At 34.6% G+C, this 21,021-nt stretch overlaps 2 protein-coding genes across 4 annotated transcripts in view; one reads left to right on the forward strand and one right to left on the reverse strand.

The window, feature by feature from the left end:
* Positions 1-1,050: 1,050 nt before the first annotated feature.
* Positions 1,051-7,041, reverse strand: LOC125654847 (protein CFAP276-like). 2 transcript variants are annotated; one of them, XM_048884954.2, is made up of 4 exons: positions 6,912-7,041; positions 5,733-5,965; positions 4,926-5,044; positions 1,051-1,593 (listed from the first exon to the last, which is right to left on the reverse strand). In XM_048884954.2, exons 1-4 carry the CDS (start codon positions 6,990-6,992, stop codon positions 1,523-1,525), a joined length of 504 nt encoding a protein of 167 aa, XP_048740911.1. In that variant the 5' UTR covers positions 6,993-7,041; the 3' UTR covers positions 1,051-1,522. The 2 variants fall into 2 exon arrangements, with proteins under 2 accessions (XP_048740911.1, XP_048740909.1); XM_048884952.2 differs by having other exon boundaries at positions 1,051-2,153.
* Positions 7,042-7,222: 181 nt separating this feature from the next.
* Positions 7,223-21,021, forward strand: part of LOC125654842 (endosome/lysosome-associated apoptosis and autophagy regulator family member 2-like) — a 34,434-nt gene continuing 20,635 nt past the window's right edge. The window contains exons 1-4 of one of the 2 annotated variants that reach the window (XM_048884940.2): positions 7,223-7,499; positions 16,933-17,059; positions 17,249-17,441; positions 20,569-20,719. In XM_048884940.2, coding sequence (XP_048740897.2) covers positions 7,389-7,499; positions 16,933-17,059; positions 17,249-17,441; positions 20,569-20,719 — 582 coding nt within the window. In that variant the 5' untranslated portion in view covers positions 7,223-7,388. Of the gene's footprint in view, positions 7,500-16,932; positions 17,060-17,248; positions 17,442-20,568; positions 20,720-21,021 lie in introns of those variants that run through there. The other variant, XM_048884941.2, reaches the window with a different exon arrangement.

Here is a 21,021-nt window from a genome sequence, read left to right on the forward strand (position 1 = left end):
TGTTTCTTTTGATGTTTTCTGGCACACTCAACAATTTTTCAGTTATCTGGTGGCGCCCAGTTTTTATTGGTGGAGGAGAGAACCCAGATACAATGTACCTGAGAAGAGACCACCGACCTTCCGAAAGTAAACTGGGAAACTTTCTCACTTACCGGCGTGAGCGGGATTCGAACCCGCGCCAACAGAGGTAAGAGGCGGTGTGATTTTGAGCGTGATGCTCTAATCACTCGGCCACTGAGGCCCCTACCCTTCCTGTTATATTAGAAAATAACTCCATGGTTTGCTGACTTTCAGAGTACATAAGGTTTGCTAAATGATAAATTCCCTACATGGTTCGGCACATTAAAATGAATAAAGTGCACCGCCACGACACATGATACGCCCGTCACATATTGTTAACAGTATAGATTGTACCCATTAAAACATTTTTTTTTTATATCACCTTAATTAAATGTCACAGTGACCTTAAAGTAGGATGTGACACACCTTCTACCTAAGATGCATTAGTTGACCAATTTTGGTGATTCTAGGTCTAATAGTTTTCAAGTTATGAGCTGGACAAGTTTTTGCCATATATGGCCATATCTTCTTAATGAGAAGTCACAGTGACCTGGTTTTAATGTGCGACACACCTTCTACCCAAGATGTATCTACAGACAAAGTTTGATGATTCTAGGCCTTGTAGTATTTAAGTTACGGGTCGGACACGAAAAAGCTAACAAACGGACGGACAGACGGATATCTTCTTAATGAAAAGTCACAATGACCTGGTTTTAATGTGCGACACACCTTCTACCCAAGATGTATCTACAGGCAAAGTTTGATGATTCTAGGCCTTGTAGTATTTAAGTTACGGGTCGGACACGAAAAAGCTAACAGACGGACGGACAGACGGACGGACATGAACGCCATACCATAATACGTCCCGTCTTAAGACGGGCGTATAAAAATCCTCATATCAAAACAGATTCTGCAAATATCAACCTGAAAGGTGAATGGATTTGCTAAAATATCAAGTAAAACACATATTAAAAACAGATGAATGCATTATTTCATCACAGTAATGCTTTATTAGACAAAAATTATATGAACGCATACAATTCAGCAACATAGTATAATAAACATATTTAAAGACAAGGTGATAAACAAAGCTAAATGAGTGATCATTTAATTCAGCTCTTGTATGTATAAAATTTTAATCTAGATTATTAATTATTTACAAATACATAAGTCCTCTGTAATACATATTTTTTGTTGTAAATATCAAACACAATTCTCCTCTCATAATGAAACAACAAACTAATCCTAAAAATGAATATATCACTCAATTAATTATAAACATTTAAGAATCTCTAAAAGTGAGGAATATTTTCTGAATTCTGTCATAAGATTAAGAAATTGGTACGACAGCAGATTAGTAGTTTCGGAAGAATTCAGTACATCAGCCATTGATTAATTTCGGAAGAATTCGGTACAGCAGTCGTTAATTAGTTTCGGAAGAATTCGGTACAGCAGTCGTTAATTAGTTTCGGAAGAATCCCCCATCATGTTTCCTGAAGTATCCACCATTAGTACCCTCCACGTGAGGACTCTCTGTTTGGGAAGAGGAAAATTACAGAAGTGACAGAAAGAAAAGACAGGAAGAAAAGACACAGAATTCTAATAATACATGTATGTGATGGGTTTGTTTTCCAGGTTTCTATAATTTGAACCCTCTTTTCATTGGTCCAAATTTCTCATGTTTTATTTAACAGCCAATGGTTACTGTTGATCGACTGTTTTTTGTGTTTTTCTTTCTGACTCAAACTACAAACTTATGAAAAATGTTTAAAATCCAAATGTATATAATTCTTTAAGGAAATATTCATGTTATCAGCATTTTACGCTATGCTGTTTTTTGTTTGTGATTGATTAACCTTTTGACTTAAGAAAAATAGCTTGGTACTGTCCAATTCTCAGCATAACCACTGTCCACAACCTCTTATTGAACAGGTTCAATAATTTATTTCACAATAATGTGTGTGTGTTTTTGTGATTTTGTACATTTGTATTTAGAAATATTTAGATTTCACGACGGAAAGTCTAAGAGGAGAAGAAGCCGCCATCAGGTTTCCTAGAGTAACCTCTGTTTGTAGTTTGTGTATGGTGACCCTCTGTAAAATAAGAAATTAGGCAAGGCATTATTAGAGTTATCCAGGTCCGATCAAGAGTGGGCGGGAATTTACCCTGGGTTGTATACCCCCTGTAAAATAAGTAATTAGGCAAGGAAATATTAGAGTTACTCGAGTCTGATCAAGAGTGGCCGGGAATTTATCCAGGGTTGTATTCTATATACCCCCTGTAAAATAAGTAATTAGGCAAGGAAATATTAGAGTTACTCGAGTCTGATCAAGAGTGGGCGGGGATTTATCCTGGGTTGCATTCTATATCCCCGAGTATGTTATACACCCGAGGTAAATCCCTGTACACCCTTGATCGGACCTGGATCGATTTATTCCAAATGATATTACATGGAATGAACTAACAGTGTTGGATCCAGAGGAGGAGTTTCGGAGTTTGGAACCCCCCTTTTGTTAGAAAAGTTTGCTTCAAAAAGTTAAAAATAAGGCATCTTGAGAGTGGAATCCCTCCTCCTTTGTAAACCCAAATCAATGGTAGAACCTCTTTTCCAAAATCCGTGTATCCACCCTGTTTAATGATTATTGATGTCAAATATTTTATGCGTTTTATAAACTTGGTAAATAACGTGACATCACAATATATACTCTATGACTTTTGTCTTTGCATGCGAGACAATGCATTGTGACATCATGTTATTTACTCTTGGCTTCAGCAGGGTATACAGAAATTTACACGCAGCTTGTTAACCAATCAAAACTCATTTTACAAGCTTATAGCCTACATAAAAAATAACATTATTTATTCCAATTCTAAAGTAAATTATAAAAGTTGTAACCAGTTAAAAGATGTGCAAACTGTAAAGGGGCATAACTCTGTCTAAATGACTGTTCAAAGAGGACTAAAGTCCCACCGACCAAATAAATTATGCTAAACAGCACAAGATACTCGCACACTCAATATCAAGTAACGTGTATGTCTATCAAAGAAAAAACCCCGAGTTGTTATTTATTTTTATTTGGTTTATTTTTAGTTCTTGATATCAAGGACTCTTAATACAAACAAAAAATGGATGGATGGATTGATAAGTATTTTTTAGCTTATAATTAGTTTGGTTGTGATAAGTAAAAATATAGAATTCCTTAAGAATATGGGATTTTAATGTTCAAAAGTTGAAATATAAGATTACCCCTACCTAATATGACTCCCTATAAATTTCCCCCAACTGTTTTAGATGTAATATTGAGAATCATGGGAATAAATTACATTCCATACAGTATAACCACACAATATATTGTAAATCATTTCACTTATAAAAATGTAAATTTACTTTCCATTTTGAAATAAAGTTTGTTTGTAGCCAGTGTCATTTAATGGTACACCAGCAATGAAATAAAAGTTTGTTTGTAGCCAGTGTCATTTAATGGTACACCAGCAATGAAATAAAAGTTTGTTTGTAGCCAGTGTCATTTAATGGTACACCAGCAATGATGATGGATTAGACAATAAGTTCATATGCTAATCCTAGCTGCAATAATTTAGCCCTATCCCCCCCCCCCCCCAAAAAAAATCGGAGAGGGCTGCATTATTGCAGCTATAACTAATCCCTATACACAAATTCACAATCTGACAAATTAGACACCTTTAACTATACACTCGGTGGCAGAGATAGAATGTGGATGTTGCAGTGTTAAAAAGAAGGTAACTTATTTTGTGCAACTACATGTACCTCTCTTACTGATGGAAAAGCCACAGTCATTAGACCCTACCCCTTCCTTATAAAAGTTTTCTGGATGACTGTTGACATTTATTCTCGAATAGTTTGCTATGAAAACAATATTACATGCACAATAGTCTACCCCTATATTCATACTGGAGCTAAAGTCATGATCTTGAATTAGGCCCTAACCCCCTTCCTTTAACTTTTTTCCTGGATTCAACACTGACAAAGATCAAGGGTTAAACTGGACATAGTAATATATTGTCTCCTATATTTTAAGAATCATTTGCTTGATTTACACCAAACTTGGTACACTGGTACAGCATAAGGAAAAGTCACAATCTCGAATTAGGCCCTAATCCCTTCCTTTAATTTTTTTTTCTGGATTCACCACTGTTGACATTTAATCTAGAGAATAGTTTGCTATGAAGAGTCAGTCTTGTATAAGACATCTCCCCTTCCTTATTTAGTGCAACAACAGTATCGCTATTATTGGTGGAAATCACAGGCACTTGAAGTGTGGATAACTTGTAGATATATGTACACCCCCCCCCCACCCCCGATATTATTTTTATATAAAGAACCAAAAATTCATCCAAAATATCTTTTTGAGTTTCTACTTTCTGTAAGCTTTTGAGATGACCACTAATGTGAGATACTAATATATGTATATATATTAGTATCTCACAAGTGGTCATGTCAGAAGATTATAGAAGGTAGAAACTGATGAGTCTATTCAGAACGATCGACTTATGATGGTGATTGGTGGGGAAAATAACATATTTTGGATAGATTATTGGTTCTGTATAAAAATAATTTCATTGTAGAAGGGGTGGGGGGCTTTATATATTACATATAGATCTATACAAGCTATCCACACTTCAGGTGCCTGTGGTGGAAATGTCACAATCTTTAGACCCTACTCCCTCCCCCTTCCTTTAAAAGTTTTCAGAATGACTGTTGACACATATAATCTTGAGTAGTGTAATGCTATGAAACACACATACCAAATACTACCCCAACCCCTTCCTTTAAAAGTTTTCTGAATGACTGTCAACATGAATAGTTTGCTATGAAACATACATACCGATAGCATTTTCAATGGAGTGGATGCTGTCTTTCTTTTTCTGCTCTATAACTGATAGAGGATGATTCAGATAGGGCTTTGGCACAATAACTTCAACCTCTCGATTTTTTAGAACTCGCCTGAAAATGAAAATTATGAAAGCATATGATATGATGATATGTAAAGAATAAAATATACCCACTTTTTAATTCATTATAGATCATGTAATTAGTAATTACTATAGATCATGTAATTAATTAATTACTAATTGATCATGTAATTGATTAATTACTCTAGATCATGTATTAAGCAAAGACAATTACTAAAGAGTAAGAAAGACTGTTTCAGTAATAGTACATATGTCTCTACTGAGGATTGAACTTGGAACCTCTGGCACAACAGTCCAGCGTTCTACTTCTAATCGTCCTGGCCATTGGGCATATAATTAAAATCAAATCTTTAATCTGCTCTGGCAATGTCGCTACTGTATGTAGCAACATAATATTACCTGAGCAGATGAAAGATGTCTATAATGGCTAGGTCGATTAGAAGTAGAACGCTGGACTGTTGTGCCAGAGGTTCCAAGTTTGATCCTCAGATTGGGCCATTGGAAGGCCATATATTTTATGCTACCACACTGACAGTCATACAATAGTTCTTTTTTAAAATTAAAATGCTATTTTTGTTATCAACAACTATAACAGCAGTCCACTAGCACTTGGTAATTTTCTTGAAAGTTGTGAGTTTATGTATAATATTCATTCATAAATAATAAAAAATCATCCGTTAAAGGAAACTGATGATTTGATTAGAAATTGAGATGATTACCCATGGCTTTCACCAGCTGTTTCTGGCTGGTAGAGAGTTTCATTTTTGGCCTTGAGAAATTTATCATGGTGGTCATACTCAGACTTCAATATAAAGTCGAGGCTGTCTCGAGGAGCTTGAGGGTCCATGTGGTAGATTTCCCTCCTAGAGGATGCTAGCGTGCAGGTCCCATTTAGTCTATTCCATGGGTCTTCACTCTGAGCAAGGTGCACTGGTTTGTCATAAGCAGTTTGCTGTTTGACAAAAGTAATATTGCATATGTATAATGACAAATAGATAATGGTGCTGTCTCATCACATCACACTTACACTCATTATTTCTACACATTTATTGATTCTTATAGTTTCATATCAAGTCAATGATTCAAAAATATAAATTCTTTTTGTATAGAAAAAGACGGAGAACTCAGATTAGCATAAAATATAATGAGAGATAGATCGAGGTATACTTGTGCAATTTAATGATTTGAAGAACTTTGTTAGATTACTACCTAAACATCTAAACATATTAATTGTTCTTGCTTTATAGTCATATAAAGGATTCTAAAAGGAAGATGTTAATGATAAATGTACTCAATTATTTGTCGTCTAATATTTGGTTTAAATTCATGTGTACATGTCATGTGTGATTACGCTAAAATGAAATTCACTTACTTAATCTGAACATGAGTAAATTTATTTGATGTTTCATGGTATATATGCATGCTTCTAGTTTTTTTTTTTGTTTTTTTTTTATAAAAAAGTATCAGAGGGGGTGGTACATGTACATATATATGGTATATAGACCCCCTACTATTATTATTACACAGGGTCTATATACCAATATATCACTCATCAATTTTTGGGGAGTTAAAATAGAAACAGTTTTTATTAGTGGTGCTTTAACTAAACGTAATTGAACACTAATTTCCTTGAGGTTTTACCATCCAAATTCATAAATATGGAATGTGGAATCAGAAAATCAAACTGAATGTTTACGGGTTTCTCCCAAAATTGAGATAAGTATTTCTTTTAAAAGTCCTTTCTACATTTCTTTGTCAAACTAATGTAAGGAAATCCATGACTTGCGAAGTCAATAATTTTACATCTTCTACATGTACACTCAGACATGTCTGTATACATCTTGATCAGTTGATATACCTTGATGCATTTTCAAAATATGTGTATTTTCAATACTAACCTCTCTATAGCTTGTTCCAAAGAAATTTTCATCGTTCTGTAATTTTGGAAAGGGATATGGGTCTCTTGTGGACTGCATCATTTTATCGTCTACAGTGTGTGTATGCGAAAGTTCACGCTCTCGTTGATGTAACTACCATGGATACACAAGTCTCGTTCTCAACGAGACTTGAGAACGAGACTCAGTTTCGAACTAAGTTCATTACATTATGATTAAGCCCTATAAGTCAATATCATTGACTTTGAATTAAGTTGAACTAAATATTTTGGTTAGATTTATAACCATATGTTATTTCTTAATATTTTATATAAATTTGCCATTGTTTATATTTTCTGCGCATGCTTGAAATCGTCATCCGGTTACAGTACCAGCAGACCAAAGAAAGGTGCTGAACAACATGTTTCAGTAAACAGAGCATATTGGTGAATTTCTTGAATTGTTAGACTGCTTTTTGGGCTACATTTACTTGTTTGTTTGATGGATAAGTTTGTCTCCATGAGAATGAAGCTGCCGGTTTTTATTGTTGTTGTGGTGATTTACAATGCGGGCCACATCGGAGCCACCAAAACAGTGACCACTTGCTCCAAGGTGTGTATGATTTATCAATATGTTTTATTAGTTATAATCCTATGCTAGTACAGTGCATTAAAGCAACGATCTTCCAATTTGGCAAGAATAAATTGATATTTAAAAGGTAATAGGTCTAGCCGCGCCGATACTGACGTAGTTAGAATAATCTAACTGTGTCTCGGGACAGGCCCTCACTAAATCGGGTCCGTAGGACATTATCATTTTAACGATAGAACATTCTATCTAATACTGACGATATGGCCTACCATAGTATCATTTCATTGTTTTCATTGTCCATTTGTTACATCATAAGGCCAACCAGGTAACACATTGCGAAAAAAAAATTCTGAAAGCAGTATTGTTTACGTATGAAACAATACTTGCTCACTAAAACAGAAACAACATGAAATGTGAAGAGGCCCATTGCCTGGGCTTTAATGGTCACCCGAGTGTGCATATTTATACTCTTCAGAAACTTTTATCTAGGTGAGGTAACAATGATTTGCCAATTTTCTATTTGAGTTGTAAATGGACAAATGAATTATTACACTTTTCAAAGAGGGCTCATTGCTGTATAGGTATAATACAGATAGTATGTTTGATGTCCAAGAGTATAGACTAAGAAATATTACAGGGTTATCACTAATGCAAGAATCTGCGTCCTAGACGCAAAAAATTCATTTGGGAAGCAAGTTTGTCTGATATGGTGAGTCCCGTGGATGCATCTCAGACTCCGAGTAAAAATCATGATTTTACTTAGAAGGCTGCCCTGATATTGTGTATTATTAAAACTCATAGTAGGAAAAAATGTAGGTAAAACATTACGCTCTATTGAACCGAGATAATACCACCGAGTTCACAGTGTCCCAATCCGACTTGTGTGTTTAGCGTCAGTCAATTAGGTGTGAATTAGAATGTCATACTAAACATGCTAAAAAGATAATTAGATAAGATGCAAAGTGCAGTGTTTGAAATTAACCATAGACCGAGTCTACATAGATGTCAAATGGCACTGGTCTATGCCAACTGTAATTGAGATAGACCAAATTGTCTATGTCAGTTTCCTAGATTTGAAGCAATGGAGTTATCCCAAAGGGCCTTGCATGGTCAGTCAACATCTGATGAACATTATGAGGAAAGGAGGATCATGTGGAAATGGAAAGAAAATATGCTTTCTAAGTACATTAGAAGTGAATGAAAATGTTTTAAATTTGTGTTATTTTTTTTTTTCAATGTTGCGGTCTATATGCCAATTCGATGAGGTCTATGTCATCTTGTATTGGCACAGACAAGACACGTGGTCTATTTACCAAGTTTTAAATCAATTTCAAACACTGAAAATGAGGAACATTTTGCCACTGGCAGTTATTTATTTTTATTTCTTATCTATTTATTTATGTTTTACAAATCGGGATCTATAGTTAAATATGAATGTTTGTCTTCTGGTAGCCATTTTTATTGGAATCGCAAGTTGCGTGCGCGTAGATTGTAAACTTTGGTAGGTTTTACAGATTGTCAGCAAACAAAACTAGCACACATCTATTTTATCACAATTTTATGATAATTTGATTAAAATGCTGTTTAATATTGAATAGGTTTGTTGTGATGATAGGAGATTCAGGGAAGTAATTCTGTTGGCGTGAACAATTAGTCGTCTGAGGCCAAGTCGTGAATGATTAAAAATAAATCTTAAAATTGATATGTTTTGTACTGATTCCATTTTAATTCTCTTATATAAAAAAGACTCATTAAATATGCATGGGACTCATCAAATTTTCATAGGACTCAAGCTGCTTATAAACCACGAGTCTGGGATTCGTTTTCAATAATTTCTAGTGACAACCCTGAAATAAGTTTCATTTTTGAAAATACACAAGGACATGGACTGTGACACCCAGGGGTCATGAATTTCACATTTTGGTATAGGACTTATGCTCATTATAATCATGCCAACAGTCCAATAGCTTGATGTCCAGAAATAAAGAAGATTTTCTAAGATATTATGAAATTTGTAATATATATATATATATGACCAACTTAGCCACACCCTAGAGCATGTTTGAACCCTGAACCCATGGGTAATTAATTTCACAGTTTTGATAAAGGACTCATTGTTTATTTCAATCATGCTAATAGTTTGACTGCTTGATATCCAGGAGTAATGAGGAAGATTTTTGAAGATTTCATTGATTTTGATGGTTTTGGTCACAGTCTGTCCCCAGGAGGACATGGTCCATGAAATTCATAAAAAAAAAAAAAAGAATTCCCCTTCACTCATAGATATTATACCAAAATTGGTTGAAATTGGTTTGGCCATTTCAGAAGGTTAGATACGACAGACGACAAGGAACAAAAACAGATAATATAGCAATACATTGTAGGTCACCTGAGTGACACAAGTAACCTAAAAAGATATAAATATATGTTGATTCTGCAAATTTAAAAAAAACTTAACCTAAATTTCAGTGAAAGTTTAAACTCTGGTTGTCTCAGTCTGTGTGCTATAAACAGATGAAATCCTCGTATGCTGACTGCTGTTGCTCTCTAATAATATCATGCAATAACTGAATTTGTCTGTATGGCAATACTGTGTGTGACACTGCTTAGGGTTATTGAGTCACAGAATGCAGTTAAATGAATGCTAATCGCTGCACATTCCAGATTAGAAGTCTGACTGTAAAGCTCTTTGGCTTTCAGTGTGTGTTAAAGGTGTCAGATGACCAGTGAAATTCTCTCTGTATTGCATGTGTATCACAGTGTTTAATAATGTCCATGATAAAAAAAAAAACCTGTCCTGATGCTAGATTAACTGCAACTTGTCCAGTACAGTTTGTATAATGCAGTCCGATTTATTTTTTCTTCTGAAATCAATCAATTCAGATGCCCAGCACTATAGCTTATTGTTAATCAGCCTGTCTTGCGTCATTGTCACTAGTAGCCAAGGGTTTTCAGTCCACTTTGCTCCCCATTATAAAGTAGGGTGGACCGAAAACCCTTGGGTAATAAATATGTGGGATCATTTGTGAGACTCGGGTTTTTTTTGTTTTTGAAAGTGAAATCCATTTGCAATGCTATACTAGGTATTAAACAGACAGGGATTATATTCTCTAGCTATGTGCTAGATCACGTTGTTACCCCCTATCATATATTGTGATAGATTAAGTCTTGCAGTTTTACTTTGTTACAGGTACACTGTGTTTAATGTAATATCATATTGTGTACCCTTATGTGTGGGTCTGTTCATTTATACAACTGAGTGGAGGTAAAAACCCAGAGGGTGTAAAATGTCAGATGATATTGATACTAGCAGGCTGTTTATAGTGTTACCCATACAATGGGTGTCCATGTATTATATGTGTGTAAAAGATCACTACCTGCTGGTGGGAGACAACAGCTGGGGATCATTAATTAATCTTCTCTGTAAGATCCTCAAAATAAACAAGTGCATTGATCACTTCTACATTGTTACTGGAAACCCAAAGTTTGGATATTAAATTGTTTACCATTTATGAGTTATAGCCATAGGCAAGCATGATCAAATTGATATATGATAACAACCAAAAAATTTCTTTGACGCATAACTTTTTAGTGTTTATAGATCTGATATTTTCACCGGGTTTGTGCACACAATAGATACACACCTCATTTAACTTGTTTACATCAATGCTAGGTTAGCATATATATAAAATTTACATCAGATGGCATCCATGTTTGTAAATAATTTATTTGTTTTAATTAGTGGAAAGTTATGCCCCTTCCTAATGAGATAATCAAATTGGGATGAGGACATGAGGTTGTATTTGTAAATCCTCAATGGTTGATGAAGTGTACCTATAAAGGCTGCACTATTAATGATGGGACTTACTGTATGTGTAATTAGTTTATATATCTAATGTTGGGCAAAAATTGGCTGAACTATAATTGATGTTTGGCATATAATCATGATTTAGCTTTAGTACTTGTTATTTGTTTGGTATATGGCTGAATAAAATTTTTCAATATATAGCACAATCATAAACGAACGCTCTTGTTTCACAGCCAAATCCACTAAGATTTGAATCCAGCAGAATTAAGTATTATTGCACATTACAATTGTATGTCAGATTTACATAACAGTGTAGTTTTAAATTTATGCCAAGAATAGACTACACTGAAACTTGAGAAATGTTATCAGCATTATAAGAGTGAAGTTTGTTCGTTTTCATTTCGTGGTGCAATTTAATGATATTGGAAATTCATGTCAACTCTGGTACCAGGGTAAAGTACATATTATCAATTTCATACATATAAATGTGAATATTGAACTCTTAATTGCTTCTTGTGGATTTCCAATCTAATTAAAATTAGATCTTCCATCCGCTCCCCAGTTTTCGATACGTCGCTCCACGCGACGTATCAAAAACTGGGGAGTGGATGGAAGATCTAATTTTAATTAGATTGGTGGATTTCTTGATTTAAAACTGAATTTGATGATAACAAAGATTTTTGTGGTGAATGAATAATATTAAATATTAATACGGAGTCTGTGACAGATGTGTGCAAAAAAAAAAAAAAGAGAAGAAAAACGTGTATCACATGATGATGAGGGTAATTGTATGAATTGATGCTCATGTGATTGTTAGTTTTATAAACAAAGACAATAGGGATTGAAACACAGAATCTCTTTATTAAGATGAAAAATGATTAAAATGTTTCGATTTCAGATTTTAGAATTTAAAATGGTCAATGTTATACTGAATAAAGCTATAATTTAATAAGAATTATAGCTAGGATATATATCAGTCTGGTTAAAGGTAGTTCTACTATTTCAGCCCCTACTATTTCACTCCTACTATTTCACTCCCTACTTTTTCAGCCCCTACTATTTCAGCCCATACTAATTCAGTAACTTGTAGTAGGGGCTGGCTATAATCAGCCTGAGGATATGTATGTGTTATTATTAAGTTGTAAATTATTTTAATCTTCACACTACTGGGGGGAGATCACACAAAACATATCCTCAATTTTCTGCTCAGGACTCTTACCATGTGTTTAATGAAATGCAGATGAAAAATTCATACAAAGAAATCAATATTGGACATTGACCTGTAGGAACAGCACATACAATGACTGCATAATAACAACACAGTAAAATATACAGAGATAACGCAGGGAAAAGTTTTTATTGAAAATATGCTCGCAATATTTGAGGCAGTAACCTTGCAAAGTAAGTGAGGGAATAGTGAAGGAGATGAATATTAATGTTGGACCCTTTGTAGCAGCTGTGTAGCTTAAATGTGAACATGCTTAATAGTTTCTCCTCATGACTTATTGTACAGGTATCAATGGGACGTTTGATCCGGTTTACAGAGATCTTTAGATTGCTTATATCTGATACAAGATTGAAATCATGATAAAGTACCAATCAAATGCAGAGAGCCTGTAATTAGATAGATTTCCTTAAATTCAGTCATGCAAGTAACACAGAATTTTTGCCTTGTAGTTTTTCCCCCCAAAACACCCACATAATTTGTTTCAACCCCCCTCCCCCTATCTCTTACACACATTAATATTCCTAAGCATCACCACTTTTAAACTGAAATTTATGGTGTGTATTGCTGACTAAAGGTTGTTCATTGTTGCCGATGGGGTTGTAACCCCCACCCCCTACCTCCCTGAGACTTAAATCAATTTATTTCCATACCTTGCTCTCTGTATATCTGTATACACATTGATTGACATTCCTTTTTTGCCTTTACATACATGTGCTCCCTCCTATAAGTGGGGCTGTAGTTGCTGAGACTTATAAACATAAATTTTGTGCATGTATTAATTGTGATGTAATAAATTGGGGTGTTACAATACTTGGCTCTTGTCTGTGGTTGTTTGATTGTATCTTGTTCAACGTCCCTCTCGAGAATTTTTCACTCATATGGAGACGTCACCAATAAGGTGAAGGGTTTTTAATTTAGGCCTATGCTCGGCACTAGGGCTATTGAGCAGTGAGGGTTCTTTAGCATGCCATGCCTACTGTGACACGGAACATCCGTTTTTAAAGTAATCTCTGAGGACCTGTAAGATTCACATCTGATGCTGAGCGTTTGGCGATGGAACTGTCACTACCTGTTTTAACAACCTCAGTACTGTTAATTACCCCTATACTGTTAATTATCTCTGTACTGTTAATTATCCCTATACTGTTAATTATCCCTGTATTGTTAATTATCCCTGTACTGTTAATTATCCCACTACTGTTAATTATCCCTGAACTGTTAATCATCCCACTACTGTTAATTATACCACTACTGTTAATTATCCCTGTACTGTTAATTATCTCTGTACTGTTAATTATCCCTGTACTGTTAATTATCCCACTACTGTTAATTATCCCTGAACTGTTAATCATCCCACTACTGTTAATTATACCACTACTGTTAATTATCCCTGTATTGTTAATTATCCCACTACTGTTAATTATCCCTGTATTGTTAATTATCTATGTACTGTTAATTATCCCTGTACTGTTAATTATCCCTGTATTGTTAATTATCCCTGTACTGTTAATTATCTCTGTACTGTTAATTACCCCTGTACTGTTAATTATCCCTGAACTGTTAATTACCCCTGTACTGTTAATTACCCCTGTATTGTTAATTATCCCTGTATTGTTAATTATCCCTGTACTGTTAATTACCCCTGTATTGTTAATTATCCCTGTATTGTTAATTATACCACTACTGTTAATTACCCCTGTATTGTTAATTATCTCTGTACTGTTAATTACCCCTGTACTGTTAATTATACCACGACTGTTAATTACCCCTGTATTGTTAATTATCTCTGTACTGTTAATTACCCCTGTACTGTTAATTACCCCTGTACTGTTAATTACCCCTGTATTGTTAATTATCTCTGTACTGTTAATTACCCCTGTATTGTTAATTATCCCTGTATTGTTAATTATCCCTGTATTGTTAATTATCCCTGTACTGTTAATTACCCCTGTATTGTTAATTATCCCTGTACTGTTAATTATCCCTGTACTGTTAATTACCTATGTACTGTTAATTATACCACTACTGTTAATTATCCCTGTATTGTTAATTATCCCTGTACTGTTAATTATTCCTGTACTGTTAATTATCTCTGTACTGTTAATTATCCCTGTACTGTTAATTATCCCTGAACTGTTAATTACCCCTGTATTGTTAATTATCCCTGTATTGTTAATTATCCCACTACTGTTAATTATTCCTGTACTGTTAATTATCCCTGTATTGTTAATTATCCCTGTATTGTTAATTATCCCTGTATTGTTAAATATCCCTGTACTGTTAATTACCCCTGTACTGTTAATTATCCCTGTACTGTTAATTATCTCTGTACTGTTAATTACCCCTGTACTGTTAATTACCCCTGTATTGTTAATTATCCTTGTACTATTAGTTACACAGTTAGTTAGTGACCTGTCACTAACTAACTGTGTAACGAATTTATCACGTCGAAGACCTCTAACTGTATATGTGGGGGTCTATATCATACAACTTAGTCAAATGTCTTTCCTTTTGACACGGCTGCAAGTCGAACCCGACGATAAATAAAATTACTCGCCCAATACAGATTTTACTCACATGATACGGTTTTTTTCACGGCGTCATGTGACCAAGATCTGACCAATTGGATTTCAACAATTTTGTCTGAGGCGTGATAATGTTAATTACTCCTGTACTGTTAATTACCCCTGTATTGTTAATTACCCCTGTACTGTTAATTATCCCTGTACTGTTAATTACCCGTGACATTTATTGATAATCCTTGTACGGTTGAAAGTTAGAGTGCATAGTGTTTAAAATGAAAGGGTTCAGTTAGTGGGACAGATGGTTTTTTAAAAATTTCCCTTTAAAATTCTCAGTATGACCAGTCCAACACATTACGTTAACAATGCAGTTGAAATCCGTGATATAACTCCTAATTATGTACCTTATATAAAGCTGCACCCCAGGATATCAAGTGACTGCCGGGCAGAGTGCTGAACTTTAGAATGACAATGTGATCTTGCAGGTTTTAGACTACTCTGCAGTCATGCAATTCATGTCCAGTGTGGAAATCTGTACCATCATCATGATCATAATGTCAGATGATTATGCTCAATTATTGAGGCATTAAATGGTTATTATTTTTACACTATGCTGGTGTGGGTGATATATGGATAATCAGGTTAGCAGACAGGGAGTGTCTGCTTGTTATGTGGCTGTCATTTTACCATGTGATTTTTAAAAATGATTCAAATCTGATTTTAACTGAGACTAAACTTGGTAAAATTCTCACCTTGGTATTTACAAGTTCATAAAATTCATGATATGATAAGATTTTAATATGATGCAAAATATCATTGGATTATTTGTGTAAATTGTTCATTTTAACAATTTAAGTGTAATATATACATGTATGTATTTTTGAGTGGTATACATTCTCAGTGTATGGGTATGAAGCCAGATGTTTAGAGTCCTCGTGACTGTTAGAATTGTATTTGTCATTGGCTGATGATTGTGATTCCCTGGTTTTAGGATCTGTAGGGGGCCAGAATAAGGCCCCATTCCCAATGGTAAAAAGCAGGTATTTAAATTCCCCAAATTTTTGCTTTGAAATTCCAAAACAATGAAAACATATCAAAGCAGGTTAGCCTTATTGTTTATAAATCTCCTTCACAGGCCCAAAGATTACAATTTCTAGTTTACAATTGATAAGTAAACCTAATTTTTTGGCTTCTGCTTATTTAAATGAGGTGAGCTTTGACCAAATTGAATGTCAGAAGGAGTCCAATTATATCTTAATGCATGCTGGATTGGTTTTCTCCCTACTTCTCTGTACAAAACATCTCTCCCAATTTCAAGCAAATATTGCTATTTTTCCCAGTTGGAAAGGCCCTGGCCCTTGAAATCAAGACCTTAAAAAAAAACCTGTGGCAGGTTTATTTGATTGTGATTGGCTCGCTTAGATTTGATTTTGATAGGATGGTTTATATGATTGTGATTGGCTGGTTTATGATAGTGATTGGCTGGTTTATATGATTGTGATGAGCAGGTTTATTTGATTGTGATTGGCTCGCTTAGATTTGATTTTGATAGGATGGTTTATATGATTGTGATTGGCTGGTTTATGATAGTGATTGGCTGGTTTATATGATTGTGATGAGCTGGTTTATATGATTGTGATTGGCTGGTTTATGTGATTGTGATGAGCTGGTTTATATGATTGTGATAAGTTGGTTTATATGATGTGATAAGCTTGTTTATTTTATTGTGATTGACTGGTTTATTTGATTGGCAGATTTATTTGATTGTGATTGGTTGGATTATTTGATTGTGATTGGTTGATTTATTTGATTGTGATTGGCTGGTTTATTTAATTGTAATTGGACATGTCCATTTTGTTTACTATCCATTCAGAAAGTATTACTTCTCATTATTAGGAGGACCTTACATATGAATACACAACCTGTGATCAGAATGGAGGGAGGTGGAAAGTGGAAGTCCCCAAAGAGCCAGGGAAATGTAACATTACAAATCCCAAACCTCCTACAAGGGGGAAAAACTGTGGTAAGTTGGAATGAGAGACAGAAAGAGTACGAGAAAGAAACAGAGAGAGACAAATAGTGAAACAAGAAAAGCTAAAGAGTTCAGAGAGGAGAATGTGAGCAAGTGCATTGGTATAGAATGCAGAAAACTTTTATATTGGTCAATGAAATGTATGTTACATAACTCTTGTTGATTTTCTGATTGCTGTAGATTTCACCTGTAAGCCAGGGCAGTATCTGGACATGGAGACGGAAAGCTGTAAACCTTGTGTGGCAGGGACATATTCTCTGGGGGGTGGGGAACGATTCGAAGAGTGGGATAAGCTTCCCCCAGGATTTAAAGTCTCCACAGAAAGCTTCCAGTCCTTTTTCAAGAACGACAATGAAAATGCCAATTGCAGTTCGTAAGGAAATTTCAACTTTTCTTCTGGATTTATTGATCCCATTTAGTCATGTATTTTATAGTTTGATAATCCATAAATTACACGTTTTAGGGATTCCCTTAAACAGTTTCAGAGGGGCGCCCCGCCCTGCCGCCTTTTGCTGCCGCCCCTCTGCCCTTTCCCAAATTTGAAACAAAAAATTGCCGCCCTTTAGCCATTGAAGACAACACAAAATTTCCCCTATTTGTACCCCAATTACAAACGTCTGTTTTGTGAAGTTCGTTTTAGATCATAATCATGCAGTATTTGACCAGGTAAATTAAACAGATTGTAATTGATCACTGGTGTCTAATCCGATAATTGGAAGCACGTGATAACGGTAAACATCCGTAGAAACTGTCTAAGTAAGGTATCATTTTCAAAAAAAGTTTATACTACTTCAATCTCGCGAAATTTGTTCGGTACGATATTGTGACAAGTTTTTCAATTTGAAAAAAAAAAAAAGGTTTTCTTTTCATCACTATATATATGCATTTACCGTTTTGCTTTTACGTGAACCACTTATAATCGGTACACGACTGAAGTGAACCTAGCTAGCTAGATGCGCAGATTGGCACGCGCTCTTGTGTACCCCAAGAAGTATGAAGGGGTTATTATGAGCAGTTTGAGAAAAGCCATTTGAAACCCATGTCATTTCGTGGCACACCATTCCTTCACTGCTTTTATCACAAGAGAGATGTCAGTTTTATTATCAATTTATGTTATTCATCGGCCATGTTGCACACAAATATACTTGGAAATTCATTTTTAAAACACGAACACGAAGTATTCATCTATGGAAATAACATTCTTAATAATATCTAGAAGATTATTAAAATTCTTCTGATGCATCAAAAGTTGTTAGGTATAATATCTATAATTAGCAATATGTAAATCAGATAAACAAGAGAGACAACTCAATTTCGCAGAGATCGTGTGACAAGACTATTTTACCGTATCAAAATAAATTTTTAATATATACGGGTAAAATATAACTTAATCCGTATCAATTAACCATGATTCCGGTGTCAATTGACTCTGTGCAATATTTCAAAACAAGGCACAGAAATTCCTGAAACATCGCACAGCTTCAATTAAACTTTCAAATGACGTTTTTCAGTGTTGATCTTCCGTACGAAAATTATAAGTGATGGGGAATTGCATGTATTCGATCAACAGTTAACAAAAACAGGAGTTAAAATATTTTCATTTATGAGTAACAAATAACTTAAAGGTTTGCGACATTTTGACATGTAGCAAACAAAGTCACGTTGCATATCAGTATATTCAGTAGGAATTCATCTTTTGAAAATTGACTTTTTAAAAAAATCGCCCGTGTTGTTTTTTGACCAGATGGGCTTAATTTTGTGATGTTTTACATTTACGAGATCTTTGTACAAATGGGAATATTAGTGTTATAAAAACTAATCGAGGCAAACTTATGGGGTAAAAACCTGGTAGAATTCTTAGAAAGAGTATTATCTATAAGAGTATACTAGTTGGTAGAAAATTTTATTTCAAAACACAAAAAATATTACTTTTTATATCTTTAATAAAATTTAAATTGGTTGCCATGGCAACAAAAAATGCATATTGAGCAGCTTTACAAGGTCTACGTCAGAAAAATTTCACTTTAAACATAATATTTGGACCATAAACATTTAAGAAACCATATAAAATTACTACCCACCGGACTTTGTTTCCTTGGCAACAGATTAAAAAGAATTATTTCATTCATTGTTACTTTGTTTTATAATTGTACAATTTTTGAAGAGTGCATTGAGCATTTTCATGAACAAATACAATTCCAAATCACAAAACCTTGACTTGTGAGGATGTGATGTTTAATACCCCGAACCAAGCAAGGGTTCCCTTCTGCCCCTGTCTGAGGTACTAATTTTCCCTGCCCTTTTGAAGCTGCTGTGGGAATCACTATGTTTTCTGCAATTTATGCATTTATTTAATGCAAGGCAATGAATTCAGTAAACAATAGTTTTATGCCCCGAGATCGAAGATCGATGGACATATTTTTTTTGTCCTGTCTGTCATTCTGTATAAATTCTGTCTGAAGCTTTTGAACAGTAAGTCAGAGTTGTGGAAAACTGCCGGTCATGCCGGCAAAACCGATTAAAAATGCTTGCAACCGGTATAAAAGCCATTAATGTCGGTCCAAATGACCGGCCTGGTTTTTTGTTTTTGTTTTGTTTCCTGCAAGCATCGGCGCATTTTTCAATGCAATTATCTTGTAAAACTAAAATGCGATTGCATAATACTTTTTTCCTTACTGGTAAACAAGATCGAGGCATACCATATTTGCATTGACAGACTGCCGGCTGCGTACCAAATAACCGCTTACAAAATTTTATCGTCGCCTCATTAAAATACAGGTACTCTTCTATAAGAGATCATGAAAATTCTGTTCTTAACCGAGGAGCTGTGGAGATTTCACAAGCATAGAAATGGAAACTGAGTAAATGTAATTATGAAGTATATCGATGTTTAATAAAGGAAATAAATATTGTGTACTTTTTGTTTTGTTTTTTAATTTTGTGACTTTAGATTTCGGACTGGCTTCAATTATTTCGGACTGGCTTATGTTGCCTTCTTGTCAGTCCGAATGACTGGCTATCTAAAAATGTTTTCCACAACTCTGGTAAGTGCTAGAGTTTTGATATTTCACATGAGTATTTCTTGTGACAATACCTTTCCATGGGTACAAAATGTTTGACCCTTTGACCTTGACCTTGGAGTTTGACCTACTTGTAAAAAATTGACATTGGTCATAACTTCTAAATGGTAAATATTAGAGCTTTCATATTGCACATGAGCATTTCTTCTGACAAGATCTTCCTACTGGTACCAAGATATTTGTCCTTTCGACCTTGGCCATTATTGGGGGCATTTTTGTCTCACAAACACATCTTGTTTTTAATGAAAAACCCATAGAAATAAAAGCAGTGTATAACATATTTATTTATCATTAGCTTCATGAGGCAGTATTGTGAATCTTATATGTGTGTCATATTGATGAAATTCTCTTTCATTAAATCAAAGCCTCACAGACATCTGTAAACATGAAATAGAGATCTACTGACTTGTCTGTATCTAGGTCAATTTGGACCCCTCGGGGGAACTACATCAGTTCTCTGGCTGTAGACTGCTCCTCTTCTCTGACCTATTCTGTCACCCTGGTCAAAGCTGGACACATCGAGTTCGAATATCAGTTTCCCAGCAGTTCAGATTCCATGTTTCATTTTATTGTAAGTATGAGTTTCCCAGCAGTTCAGATATCATGTCTCATTATATTGTACCCCAGGTATTACCAAAAAATATGATGAGACCTCATTAACAAAATTAACTAATACGGGATGGTTGTGCTTTGCCAACAAAAGAAGATTAGCGCACTAAGCCTTTCTTGAAATTCTTAAAGAAAATTTTGATTGACGACATTGCATTTATGTATACATACACTTGGAAATGAGAATTATTACATTTATGTATACATGCACTTGGAAATGAGAATTATTACATTTATGTATACATACACTTGGAAATGAGAATT

Source organism: Ostrea edulis, chromosome 7, assembly GCF_947568905.1.
Source record: "Ostrea edulis chromosome 7, xbOstEdul1.1, whole genome shotgun sequence".
NCBI lineage: Eukaryota > Metazoa > Mollusca > Bivalvia > Ostreida > Ostreidae > Ostrea > Ostrea edulis.

Bases quoted from the DNA above. Each gene is read 5' to 3' on its own strand.
- LOC125654847 (XM_048884954.2), bottom strand. From the start codon at position 6,992: ATGATGCAGTCCACAAGAGACCCATATCCCTTTCCAAAATTACAGAAC. The intron at 5,045-5,732 runs GTAATCATCTCA...TTTCATTTTCAG, and splicing joins ACAGCTGGTGAAAGCCATGG to GCGAGTTCTAAAAAATCGAG. The intron at 1,594-4,925 runs GTATGTATGTTT...CTTCCCAAACAG, and splicing joins CTCCATTGAAAATGCTATCG to AGAGTCCTCACGTGGAGGGT.